Here is a 13,785-nt window from a genome sequence, read left to right as displayed (position 1 = left end):
ACGGGAGACTGAGGGCTCAAGGTGAGCTTATACCTGCTGCCCCCCAACACACCACACACACACACACCCGCTTCCCATGTAGCGTCGGGCCCGCGCTGCTTTGCCCTGAGTGTGTAGGAGTTGCAGCAGTGTGTTGTGCAGCTTTGTTGCTGCGGTTGCATGGCTGTGTGACGTGCCGCTCTGCTAACGCTGCATGCTAGCTGAAGATTCAAAGTCTGCTTTAATTCTGCTGAAATGTCTCCGGTTTCTGTTGAGATTCTCCAAAAATATTCCTTTACATGATCTATGAAAAACCCAGAAAGCGGTGGAGGTTTTTTTAGAAAAACTATTTTAAAATGTCACATTTTGGTAATTTAAAAGAAAAATGGATATGAAAAGTAGAAATGTTTTTTTTTTTGCTTGTTTCTTCTCTGGTTTGTAAAGCCAGAGAGAAGAAGAAACGACCAGAATTTCTTTGTGTTATTTACTAAATAAATAGATTTAAATGTTAAGCCAATAATTACTGGGGTTTCAAATCAAAATGACACAAAAGACAAACAAAATAGATTTATTTCAAATAAAACTCATATACATTAGAATACTGAAGTTACAAAAAGATTTTATACTGTTATGTAAAATACATGTTTTGAAGGAATCCCTTTGATCTTATAAATTAGTAAGAAGACGTGGAGCTTCTGCTACATGAGGAAACATGGAAAGAGCTAATCAGAAAAAAAATAGATTTAAAAAAGTTTGACTGCTTTAAAGTCAGTCAATATTTTTTTTATTGATTGAGGAATGTTATAAATAGTTAGTTACTTTGAAATTCTTACATTTTCTTTGAGATGCTGTTGTCATTTCCTATCAGAAATAAGTTTTTAATCTCCAATTGTCAGGTATGAAGATGTTTATGTTAGTGATGGGTAAATGAGGCGTCATGTATCGTTTTGACCCAAAGCAAAACTGTATTGATACCGCGTCAATACTGTGTCACTGAATACTGACACCTGCTGGACATTAAAAATCCCTACAGGCAACGCAGTTCACAGACTGATTTGATGGCCTAGTCTATACAATAAGATTTAAGTCATTTAATTTCATCGTATATTATATATTGTATGATGTCATATCTTCAGTTAAAATCAAAATATATTTGATATTCTAAGATACAGTCAATAAGTAATGTGAACATGAACCAAGTGATGAAAATGAAAGCGATCGTGTTTGGAATGAGGATGCTTGTGGACTGGGGTTTTTTGTTGTTGTTTTTTCCCACAAATTTTCATAAAAAAAAAAAAAAAGTTTTTCTAAAATTTTTAAATTTAGTCTGTTCCGTTTTTTTGACACAACTTCTCCTGCTGTAGAAAAAATGAAGAGTAAACAATACATTTATATGAAATAATTGAAAAAAGCAGCTGAGTAATTTGTAGACTGGCTGTATACCTGAGTTTATCCAGGTGTATCTGTGACTTCATTCTGATGCCCTATGCCTCAGCATTGAGGAGGTGAATTTATTTAAATAAAACAGATTTTAGTGACATGTATATTGTTCACATAACTTACATTTTTTCTTTTAGATTTTGTACGCAGATCTTTATGGATGTGTTTTGCTGGAAATGTCTTTTTTTCTATTTATTTATAGCGGGATTGTCTTTATTTCCCTTTTTTCTGCCTAAAGATTTTTATTTATGGAGGGTAATTTAAGAATGAAATTATGAAATGTATAATTTCAAAGGAGAAACATATGCAAAACCTCTTTTATTTTGTTTTTTTCTCTCTCCGAAGAGTTTTTGCGGCGCTAATGGCTCGTATTTTTTTGACAGTAGGCAGACAGGAAGGAGGGTGGAAGACATGCGACAAAGGTCGTCCAGTTTTCAGGAAGAAGACTCACTTTGCTTGGCTGGATGGTAAGGACCTTTGACTTTTTTCACCTAAAACATGTGAAATTAGATTTCAACTACATGAAATCGATTTTTCATTAACAGGTGAGATCAACTGGGGAAAATTTTCAAAAACATTCAAGGCAGAAAACCGGATTCCTTTTGCGGTTGTAACGTGTTTTCCTGCCACCGGTAATATAAAGACTGTGGGCTTCACCGGCGATGGAAGACGAGGAGAGTACCCTGGTTACTACTGTGATGGCCGACCTGGACACTGCACTGACTGTCAATACTGAATGCAAGGAGAATATTAGTTGCTTTCCACAGTCTTTCACACATTTCAGTTGTCACACATTGTTTTTTTTTTTTTTTTTTGTGACATGCCATTTTTAAATCATTTCTGCTAAATAAATTGCCTTTTGACTTGTGCAGTATCCTTTTTAATAATGTGTTCTTTCAATATTATTTACATTTTTGAATGTTCCTTTTGTTGTAGCTCAGTTGATTTACATTATTTAGTTTTCATAGAAATGGTGCCGTTTCCACACAAAGTTACATTGTGGCTGACCTTATTTTCTGACGTAAGATTAAAATGGCCCCATACTACCAAACCTTTCGTTTGCCTTGAGGCTCCATAGTTGACGCTGTACCGTAAAAGATCAAGAATTATTTTGGCAAATGCATCCCGTTGACAGATTGGCTTCCATATATAAACAGTTTGGCGCACCAGTGTCATTTGGAAACAGTTCCTGTATCGGTCACGTGACTTGCTGAAAACGATACGCGCACCGACGCTGATTTTGGTCTATGAGCTTGACACATGCGCCGACGCATCGGTGTTACCGGACCCATCACTAGTTTATGTTTCAAACATCTTATCGACAGTTAAAGAACTTTTTTTAAATGTATTTATGTACAGTGAATCAAATCTTAATGTTGCAGTGATATTCTGGGTTTTTCAGAGATGGCTTCAGTCTGTTTTGCTTTCTTTTACTTCCCCTTTCTCAGTTTGGAAGTCACAGACAAAATGTAGTAAAAGTAACGAGAGAGTAAATATGGTAATAGATTATTTACAACTGTTTTTTATTATTATTAAAACAAGATTTATCTTCAACTTCTTTTAACTTCAGTTTCTTTTATTAAACTGGAATAAAAGAAAAGTTGGTTTCACAAGCAAAAAATAAAAAAAGCTGTAATGACTGTTGACTCCATTTTGTCTAGTTAAAGGCTCCACAGCTTTGTGCTGCAACCTAAATGTGACATAAAGATAAACTGAGCTCAGAGCGGCTCAGGTCACAGTAAGAAAAGCTTCAGCTTTATTAGACTTTATAGTTTCATTCACCTCCGCCCCTAAAAGAAACAAAAAGTCACTTCTGTGAAAGATTTGTTGCAAACAATCCCAGCAGGATTTTAAATTATTCTTAGCCAATCTAAGCGAAGCTCTCCTCCGTGTCTTTCTCCCCACAGTCGCCATGTACCTGGGGATCAGAAAGGGGAAATTAAAGACGGTAAGCCCCGCTCCCTCAGATTCACTTGGAATATGAGAACCACCAGCTCCATGGAGCCCTGCGACATCATGAGGGAGATCCGCAAGGTGCTCGACGCCAACAACTGCGACTACGAACAGCAAGAGAGTTTCCTGCTCCTCTGCGTCCATGGCGACGGGCGGGCCGAGAACCTGGTCCAGTGGGAGATGGAGGTCTGCAAGCTCCCCCGTCTCTCCCTGAACGGCGTCCGCTTCAAAAGGATATCCGGGTCGTCCATCGCTTTCAAGAACATTGCTTCCAAAATAGCCAACGACTTAAAACTATGAACAAAAGGACTTAAAAGATAAGTAAAAAAAAATCTAAATCAAATCTATATTCAGAGGTATTTAAGCTGTACAATCATCCAAGTAGCAGTTTCCAAATGTCTGCTTTTTGTCCCCTGGGGCATCCGGGTTCCCACGGGCACCGTGTTGGTGACCCCTGTTTTGGATCAATAAAGTATTTTTGAATTGAATTTTGAATTTGAATTTTTCTTCCAAACCATGCTTTACGACAGAGAGAAGTTTTCCCCATTTGGAGGTCCGAAACTGAAAGCAGAAATATAATGTCACACCAGCAGTGAAAGTTTCAAAAATGTCATTGTGAACTTAGACTGGTTGGCCAGTAGGTGGCAGCATAAGGAGTGATAAACATGACAACGCGATACTTGTGTGGCAGTATGCCCTGTGGGCTCTGATCGCGCCACACAAGTGCCTGAATTTAATTGGTTGTGGCGCTGTCTGTATATAAAGGGCCCTCCCTCACCTGGTAGACATCATGTTTTCCTTCCGGTTCACACCTCGCTGTTTGCTGGCGCTGCACGCCAGCCGCGTACTAATGCGCTCTTGAATGATGCGCTTAACGACGCACTAATCGCTGATCGATCCTTCTTGTGGTAAGAAGCTTCTCACACCCTTAATGTCTGTTAGCCTAGCCTTAGCTAAAAAAAAGTTGGTTTCACAGTGGAAAAAAAACGATTCATCAAATTGTGCATATTTTTCAAATGAAGCAAAAAGAAGTGAATAACTTTTGATTCGTTGTTATTAATTTTGCGGTAGAAAAACCCCCAACAAAGCTCCTATTTGCTGTTTGTCCATGGACAAACTCCTCAACAGTCACCTGGCAAAAAAGTGGGAAGGAGGCTCTGTGGGAGGAGAGCAAAGCGCTTACTGGCGAGTCAAAGCATCTGAATTTATTACGTCTCTATATGGCGATTAACATAAATCATTAAAAAAAATTTATTTTCCATTCATCCATTTCTATCTAAGGGGAACACACTCACACCTAGGGATAATTTGGAGTGACCAATGAACTCTTACCTTGTTGTCATGTTTTTGGAATGTGGGAGGAAACCGGAGTACCCGGAGGAAACCCACGCATGCACAGGGAGAACATGCAAACTCCTACAGTAGTTCTGGGAAGCGAACCCACAACCTTCCGACTGTAAGGCAACAACCTTACGGACTGAGCCACTGTGCAGCCCGCTATAGAATGGCGCTACTATTAATATATCTCTTAGCATTTTGACGTCACCGCCGTTCTCGACTGACTACATCCGGGGTCTTTCGTCGCCGGGTGATCATCATCCGGGCCTTTTCACGTCACTTCCGGTGAAAACAACACCACGTGCGTTGCCCATGAACGCAGTAGCTGTCACTTCCAGCGGGATTTAAAGCAGCATTTATTTGACGTATAAATGCAGACTGGTTGAAGCTAGTTTGAACCAAAAAGTCAAGCTTCGGAGAAGGTAGGGGCTGAGTTTGTAGCGGCTATTTTGCTTGCCAAACGGAACCACCGGTCAAGGAAACCGGTGTCGCTTGAATTAGCTCATGTCCTCAAATCTCCAAACACGTTCAACGTTCACCTTTGAAGGGTTTTGTGAAAATAGCTCATGCTAGCAAACGCTTTGCACCTCGTTATGCTCCTGAAGTAATTTGTGAAATGCAATTAAATAACATTACATTGTAAGAAACTGAGACTTGGAAGCTAACGTTAACTTGAGGCAGCAAACGCTGACTGCAAACCCGGCCGCTTCATCTGCTCAGTGACGTGAGCAGTGAGCTCACTGCTCACGTCACTGAGCAGTGACGTGTTGGTGGTGGCTCACACCGTCGCTAACGTATTCCGTCACACACTTTATTTCTCTTTTCTTTTCTCTTCCATTCACTGAAATTGATGAGAAATGATTTGTGTTGTGCACAATCCACAATCTGTTTTGTTGTTTTCTTCTCCTCTGACTCCCCGTGTGAATCTTCTCACGGCGCCTCAGAGTCTCAACCGAGTTTGAGAGAAACGGGAGACTTGAGGGCTCAAGGTGAGCTTATACCTGCTGCCCCCCAACACACACACACACACACACACACACACACAAACACACACACCCCCACACACACACACACACACACCGCTTCCCATGTAGCGTCAGGCCCGCGCTGCTTTGCCCTGAGTGTGTAGGAGTTGCAGCAGTGTGTTGTTGCAGCTTTGTTGCTGCGGTTGCATGGCTGTGTGACGTGCCGCTCTGCTAACGCTGCATGCTAGCTGAAGATTCAAAGTCTGCTTTAATTCTGCTGAAATGTCTCCGATTTCTGTTGAGATTCTCCAAAAATATTCCTTTACATGATCTATGAAAAACCCAGAAAGCGGTGGAGGTTTTTAGTAAAAACTATTTTAAAATGTCAAATTTTGGTCATTTAAAAGAAAAATGGATATGAAAAGTAGAAATGTTGTTTTTTTTTTTTTGCTTGTTTCTTCTCTGGTTTGTAAAGCCAGAGAAGAAGAAACGACCAGAATTTCTTTGTGTTATTTACTAAATAAATAGATTTAAATGTTAAGTCAATAATTACTGGGGTTTCAAATCAAAATGACACAAAAGACAAACAAAATAGATTTATTTCAAATAAAACTAATATGCATTAGAATACTGGAGTTACAAAAAGATTTTATACTGTTATGTAAAATACATGTTTTGAAGGAATCCCTTTGATCTTATAAATTAGTAAGAAGACGTGGAGCTTCTGCTACATGAGGAAACATGGAAAGAGCTAATCAGAAATAAAAATAGATTTAAAAAAGTTTGACTGCTTTAAAGTCAGTCAATATTTTTTTTATTGATTATTCAGGAATGTTATAAATAGTTTAGTTACTTTGAAATTCTTACATTATCTTTTGAGATGCTGTTGTCATTTCCTATCAGAAATAAGTTTTTAATCTCCAATTGTCAGGTATGAAGATGTTTATGTTAGTGATGGGTAAATGAGGCGTCATGTATCGTTTTGACCCAAAGCAAAACTGTATTGATACCGCGTCAATACTGTGTCACTGAATACTGACACCTGCTGGACATTAAAAATCCCTACAGGCAACGCAGTTCACAGACTGATTTGATGGCCTAGTCTATACAATAAGATTTAAGTCATTTAATTTCATCGTATATTGTATGATGTCATATCTTCAGTTAAAATCAAAATATATTTGATATTCTTCGATACAGTCAATAAGTAATGTGAACATGAACCAAGTGATGAAAATGAAAGCGATCGTGTTTGGAATGAGGATGCTTGTGGACTGGGGGTTTTTTTTGTTGTTGTTTTTTCCCACAAATTTTCATTTAAAAAAAAAAAAAAAAAGTTTTTCTAAAATTTTGAAATTTAGTCTGTTCCGTTTTTTTGACACAACTTCTCCTGCTGTAGAAAAAATGAAGTAAACAATACATTTATATGAAATAATTGATAAAAAGCAGCTGAGTAATTTGTAGACTGGCTGTATACCTGAGTTTATCCAGGTGTATCTTTGACTTCATTCTGATGCCCTATGCCTCAGCATTGAGGAGGTGAATTTATTTAAATAAAACAGATTTTAGTGACACTGTATATTGTTCACATAACTTACATTTTTTCTTTTATATTTTGTACGCAGATCTTTATGGATGTGTTTTGCTGGAAATGTCTTTTTTGTATTTATTTATAGCGGGATTGTCTTTATTTCCCTTTTTTCTGCCTAAAGATTTTTATTTATGGAGGGTAATTTAAGAATAAAATTATGAAATGTATAATTTCAAAGGAGAAACATGCAAAACTTAACCTGCAGAACATAATATGAAAGTAAAGTAAGAGTCGGTTTCAGCTGAATTTGGATTCAGATAGATCGAGTAGAAACTGAAAAGAACCGGATGAAACAACTACGAAGTGAGAACCAATACCTTATTTTCTGACGTAAGATTAAAATGGCCCCATACTACCAAACCTTTCGTTTGCCTTGAGGCTCCATAGTTGACGCTGTACCGTAAAAGATCAAGAATTATTTTGGCAAATGCATCCCGTTGACAGATTGGCTTCCATATATAAACAGTTTGGCGCACCAGTGTCATTTGGAAACAGTTCCTGTATCGGTCACGTGACTTGCTGAAAACGATACGCGCACCGACGCTGATTTTGGTCTATGAGCTTGACACATGCGCCGACGCATCGGTGTTACCGGACCCATCACTAGTTTATGTTTCAAACATCTTATCGACAGTTAAAGAACTTTTTTTAAATGTATTTATGTACAGTGAATCAAATCTTAATGTTGCAGTGATATTCTGGGTTTTTCAGAGATGGCTTCAGTCTGTTTTGCTTTCTTTTACTTCCCCTTTCTCAGTTTGGAAGTCACAGACAAAATGTAGTAAAAGTAACGAGAGAGTAAATATGGTAATAGATTATTTACAACTGTTTTTTATTATTATTAAAACAAGATTTATCTTCAACTTCTTTTAACTTCAGTTTCTTTTATTAAACTGGAATAAAAGAAAAGTTGGTTTCACAAGCAAAAAATAAAAAAAGCTGTAATGACTGTTGACTCCATTTTGTCTAGTTAAAGGCTCCACAGCTTTGTGCTGCAACCTAAATGTGACATAAAGATAAACTGAGCTCAGAGCGGCTCAGGTCACAGTAAGAAAAGCTTCAGCTTTATTAGACTTTATAGTTTCATTCACCTCCGCCCCTAAAAGAAACAAAAAGTCACTTCTGTGAAAGATTTGTTGCAAACAATCCCAGCAGGATTTTAAATTATTCTTAGCCAATCTAAGCGAAGCTCTCCTCCGTGTCTTTCTCCCCACAGTCGCCATGTACCTGGGGATCAGAAAGGGGAAATTAAAGACGGTAAGCCCCGCTCCCTCAGATTCACTTGGAATATGAGAACCACCAGCTCCATGGAGCCCTGCGACATCATGAGGGAGATCCGCAAGGTGCTCGACGCCAACAACTGCGACTACGAACAGCAAGAGAGTTTCCTGCTCCTCTGCGTCCATGGCGACGGGCGGGCCGAGAACCTGGTCCAGTGGGAGATGGAGGTCTGCAAGCTCCCCCGTCTCTCCCTGAACGGCGTCCGCTTCAAAAGGATATCCGGGTCGTCCATCGCTTTCAAGAACATTGCTTCCAAAATAGCCAACGACTTAAAACTATGAACAAAAGGACTTAAAAGATAAGTAAAAAAAAATCTAAATCAAATCTATATTCAGAGGTATTTAAGCTGTACAATCATCCAAGTAGCAGTTTCCAAATGTCTGCTTTTTGTCCCCTGGGGCATCCGGGTTCCCACGGGCACCGTGTTGGTGACCCCTGTTTTGGATCAATAAAGTATTTTTGAATTGAATTTTGAATTTGAATTTTTCTTCCAAACCATGCTTTACGACAGAGAGAAGTTTTCCCCATTTGGAGGTCCGAAACTGAAAGCAGAAATATAATGTCACACCAGCAGTGAAAGTTTCAAAAATGTCATTGTGAACTTAGACTGGTTGGCCAGTAGGTGGCAGCATAAGGAGTGATAAACATGACAACGCGATACTTGTGTGGCAGTATGCCCTGTGGGCTCTGATCGCGCCACACAAGTGCCTGAATTTAATTGGTTGTGGCGCTGTCTGTATATAAAGGGCCCTCCCTCACCTGGTAGACATCATGTTTTCCTTCCGGTTCACACCTCGCTGTTTGCTGGCGCTGCACGCCAGCCGCGTACTAATGCGCTCTTGAATGATGCGCTTAACGACGCACTAATCGCTGATCGATCCTTCTTGTGGTAAGAAGCTTCTCACACCCTTAATGTCTGTTAGCCTAGCCTTAGCTAAAAAAAAGTTGGTTTCACAGTGGAAAAAAAAACGATTCATCAAATTGTGCATATTTTTCAAATGAAGCAAAAAGAAGTGAATAACTTTTGATTCGTTGTTATTAATTTTGCGGTAGAAAAACCCCCAACAAAGCTCCTATTTGCTGTTTGTCCATGGACAAACTCCTCAACAGTCACCTGGCAAAAAAGTGGGAAGGAGGCTCTGTGGGAGGAGAGCAAAGCGCTTACTGGCGAGTCAAAGCATCTGAATTTATTACGTCTCTATATGGCGATTAACATAAATCATTAAAAAAAATTTATTTTCCATTCATCCATTTCTATCTAAGGGGAACACACTCACACCTAGGGATAATTTGGAGTGACCAATGAACTCTTACCTTGTTGTCATGTTTTTGGAATGTGGGAGGAAACCGGAGTACCCGGAGGAAACCCACGCATGCACAGGGAGAACATGCAAACTCCTACAGTAGTTCTGGGAAGCGAACCCACAACCTTCCGACTGTAAGGCAACAACCTTACGGACTGAGCCACTGTGCAGCCCGCTATAGAATGGCGCTACTATTAATATATCTCTTAGCATTTTGACGTCACCGCCGTTCTCGACTGACTACATCCGGGGTCTTTCGTCGCCGGGTGATCATCACCCGGGCCTTTTCACGTCACTTCCGTTGAAAACAACACCACGTGCGTTGCCCATGAACGCAGTAGCTGTCACTTCCAGCGGGATTAAAAGCAGCATTTATTTGACGTATAAATGCAGACTGGTTGAAGCTAGTTTGAACCAAAAAAGTCAAGCTTCGGAGAAGGTAGGGGCTGAGTTTGTAGCGGCTATTTTGCTGGCCAAACGGAACCACCGGTCAAGGAAACCGGTGTCGCTTGAATTAGCTCATGTCCTCAAATCTCCAAACACGTTCAACGTTCACCTTTGAAGGGTTTTGTGAAAATAGCTCATGCTAGTGTAGCAGGTGGCACCATTAGGTGTCGCACTCTCTCCAGCCTGTGCCTCCATAAAAGGGAAGCTGGAAGGGTGGTGGCCAGGTGTCAATTTCCCGTGTGTTAGACCAGCTGTGTGTTGGGCCCACGCTGTTTGCTGGCTGTGGTAGGTTGGGGGAAATTGTTTTAAAGTGATTCTTTTACGTATGTTGTGCTGATGTGGTGTTTTTATACAGGACTGCATTGTTGATGGTGTTCGGCTGGTAGCGTTACCTGGGCGTGGGTGTTCGACGCCGCAGGTAGGTTTTATACATTGGTCTTTTTAAGTTGAATGAATTGTGTGTTTATATATTGTTTTATTTGCTAGGGTTGCACCAGATTGGATACACCAAGATTTGATTTGGAAGTGTTGATTTATGCAATGCAGGTAGGCAGTGTTTTAATGTGTTTTCGGTTGATTTGATTAAAATGATTTAATATGCATTTAGTAATTTTTGTGTTTTTGTTTCACAGTTTTTGCACTGCCTCCTGCTGTCCTTTTTAGCGTTTGTTTTTTTTTCTTTTTGTTAGTCACCCAGTTAGGATCGTTTTTGCTTGTAGTAGTACTTGTGTGTAGTACTTGTGAGGGCGGGCTGACAACTTTTCCATTCATTTTGTTTGTTTTGTTTGTTGTTTATTTTGTGGCACTTCCCTAAATACTTACATCCTGTTTGGTGTGATCCCCATGTTGGGTTGACAACGAACGGATAAAGCTAGCGGGAATCCTTCATGTATTTAATAATAAATATCAATAATTAACTTAATTCCTGATGTTGATTATTACACCTTGGCTGGTCCAAGCTATTACATTTTATAAACTAACAGCAGCCATTATAGCCATCACATCTATAATGTACCCATCACATCTGGGTACATTAGAGTACCCAGATGTGATACTCTAATGACGAGTAGCACTACTTCAATATAGTTTTAGTAAGTAACTGCAATAAACTACACTAGTAAGAGTAACAAAGTATTTGGTGAAATGGCTATTATTAACTACTGTTTTACTGATCATAATGTGCAATGTGATTTTTTATTTAGTTTTTTTTCAGATGCCTCTGAATGTTCTTGAAGCTGTTAACCAGGAGGTGATACCAGCACAGGGAGACTCAGCTTACCTGACCTTGGCATTGACCTGCAAGTGCTTTGAAGCCGTTGTGTCTGAGCCAGTTTTCAGGAAGAAGACTCACTTTGCTTGGCTGGATGGTAAGGACCTTTGACTTTTTTCACCTAAAACATGTGAAATTAGATTTCAACTACATGAAAAAATTTTCAAAAACATTCAAGGCAGAAAACCGGATTCCTTTTGCGGTTGTAACGTGTTCTTCCTGCCACCGGTAATATAAAGATTGTGGGCTTCACCGGCGATGGAAGACGCGGAGAGTACCCTGGTTACTACTGTGATGACCGACCTGGACATTGCACTGACTGTCAATACTGAATGCAAGGAGAATATTAGTTGCTTTCCACAGTCTTTCACACATTTCAGTTGTCACACATTGTTCGTTTTTTTTTGTGACATGCCATTTTAAATCATTTCTGCTAAAGAATATTTGCCTTTTGACTTGTGCAGTCATCCTTTTTAATAATGTGTTCTTTCAATATTATTTACATTTTTTAATGTTCCTTTTGTTGTAGCTCAGTTGATTTACATTATTTAGTTTTCATAGAAATGGTGCCGTTTCCACACAAAGTTACTTTGTGGCTGTAATTTGTTGGAGAGAGTAGAACCAATAAAGTAGTTGTAAATATATTGCAACAACGTTGTTTAACAATAGGATAACCTTGTTTTAAAAATTTTAAATGCAAGCAAAGCTAATAACTTGCAATATTTTATATGTGTAAATACAATGTTTCCTACACTTTTAGAACAATGACTGGAATCAATACAAATTTTCTTTACAAACCTGACATACAGCTAAGTTTATGTTTTAACAGAATCAACTGTTGGGGGTTTTTTGTAATAAAGTAAGCACATACAGAAACATATTGTTCAGTTACAAAGTCATAATACAAACATAAGACTAAAGGTATCCTGAGCCGGACTTTATGAAGAGAGATGAGCCCGGCGCCGTTAGGCTGGGATGGAGACACATGATCAGGTGATTGGCTGAGCAGGTGAGATGAAGACATTTATAGTTAGAAATTACACATTGGTTTAATTTATGTAACCAGTGACTTTATTCAAAAAGGTTTTCATATAGAACAAAGCTCATTCTCTCTGGCAGTTACCAGCGCAGTGTCTACTGCCGGGGTCCGAGGGCCAAAGATTATTTCTTGTCAAATAAACTTTCTAAAGCCTACTTTCTGTGTGAGTCTTTCCAGGTTGAAGCTACATTTAAAGTTTTAAATTAATCCCTTTGGGTTTTGCAACAATTGGATATTTAAGGTCTTTATTTTATGAATCGATTGCAATTGATAGAATTGATATGGAATTTCTAAATGGAATAGTGGGACACCAATCAGTTTACTGGTTGAGCTGGAGTCCTTATAGCAAAAGTTTCCAATGAGACATTATGGTAAACAATGATAATAGTTGAGCCAGGTCACCTGCAACCAAAAATATTCTAGTTTTCTGAACTTCACTTGTTAGAAGTTCAGAAGTCCTTTGGTTTGTTTGTAAATTATATTCACAATGTGAATAATAAGAAAAATATTTGGCAAATAAACAACAAAGGTGCGCTGTGAATGGACGTACTAAGTTGGCCAAAATTGTTGACTAAATGTTTTACAGACCAAACCTCTTTTCCATCTAGTTCTTATTTAATAAGCCAGAGGCTATTATAGTTTAGATTGTAACTTATTTATTTTAAGAGGACCATTCACAACATCAAAATATATTATTTGAACTTCATTTGTTTATATCTGTTTTCTTAATCTGCGATGGACAGGCGATATGTCCAGGGTCAGCAGCCCTCATGACCCAACTATAGGGATAATTCATGATAATTAATGGATGGATAAATGTGCTCTTAATGTAATGTACATTTGTCTCCAAAATATTGATTTGATTCATGTTTTATTACTTTTGTTTGAGATAGATTGGGTGTAAGGATAGATAAATACATCTCCATAATGTTTCCTTATTGTTGCTTATTCTATATTGTTTGTTACTTATATAATTTTAAATAAAGATTTAATAAAGATTTGAAAATAAAAAAGTGACTTACCACGTGACAGACATACCACGTGACATATCACGTTTTGTAGCCATTTCTTTACTATTTAATTTGTATTTTTAATGTTGAAAGTGTTCTTGTGTATTTTAAAAGGTGTTGGCAAATAAAATACGTTATTATTAGTATAATTATTATAACAAGGTCGGT

At 38.6% G+C, this 13,785-nt stretch overlaps 1 protein-coding gene across 1 annotated transcript in view; it reads left to right on the top strand.

The window, feature by feature from the left end:
- Window positions 1–13,785, top strand: part of LOC116708470 (MAP/microtubule affinity-regulating kinase 3-like) — a 40,132-nt gene that overhangs the window by 23,523 nt on the left and 2,824 nt on the right. The window contains exons 2-3 of the mRNA XM_032546329.1: window positions 5,655–5,699; window positions 8,483–8,936. Of these exons, the coding sequence (XP_032402220.1) occupies window positions 8,556–8,828 (273 nt within the window). The 5' untranslated portion in view covers window positions 5,655–5,699; window positions 8,483–8,555 and the 3' untranslated portion in view covers window positions 8,829–8,936. The remainder of the gene's footprint in view (window positions 1–5,654; window positions 5,700–8,482; window positions 8,937–13,785) is intronic.

This window comes from Xiphophorus hellerii, chromosome 19 (assembly GCF_003331165.1).
Source record: "Xiphophorus hellerii strain 12219 chromosome 19, Xiphophorus_hellerii-4.1, whole genome shotgun sequence".
NCBI classification, from domain to species: domain Eukaryota; kingdom Metazoa; phylum Chordata; class Actinopteri; order Cyprinodontiformes; family Poeciliidae; genus Xiphophorus; species Xiphophorus hellerii.
Note: the sequence above shows the minus strand (reverse complement) of the source record. Positions and strands in the feature narration are given on the sequence as shown.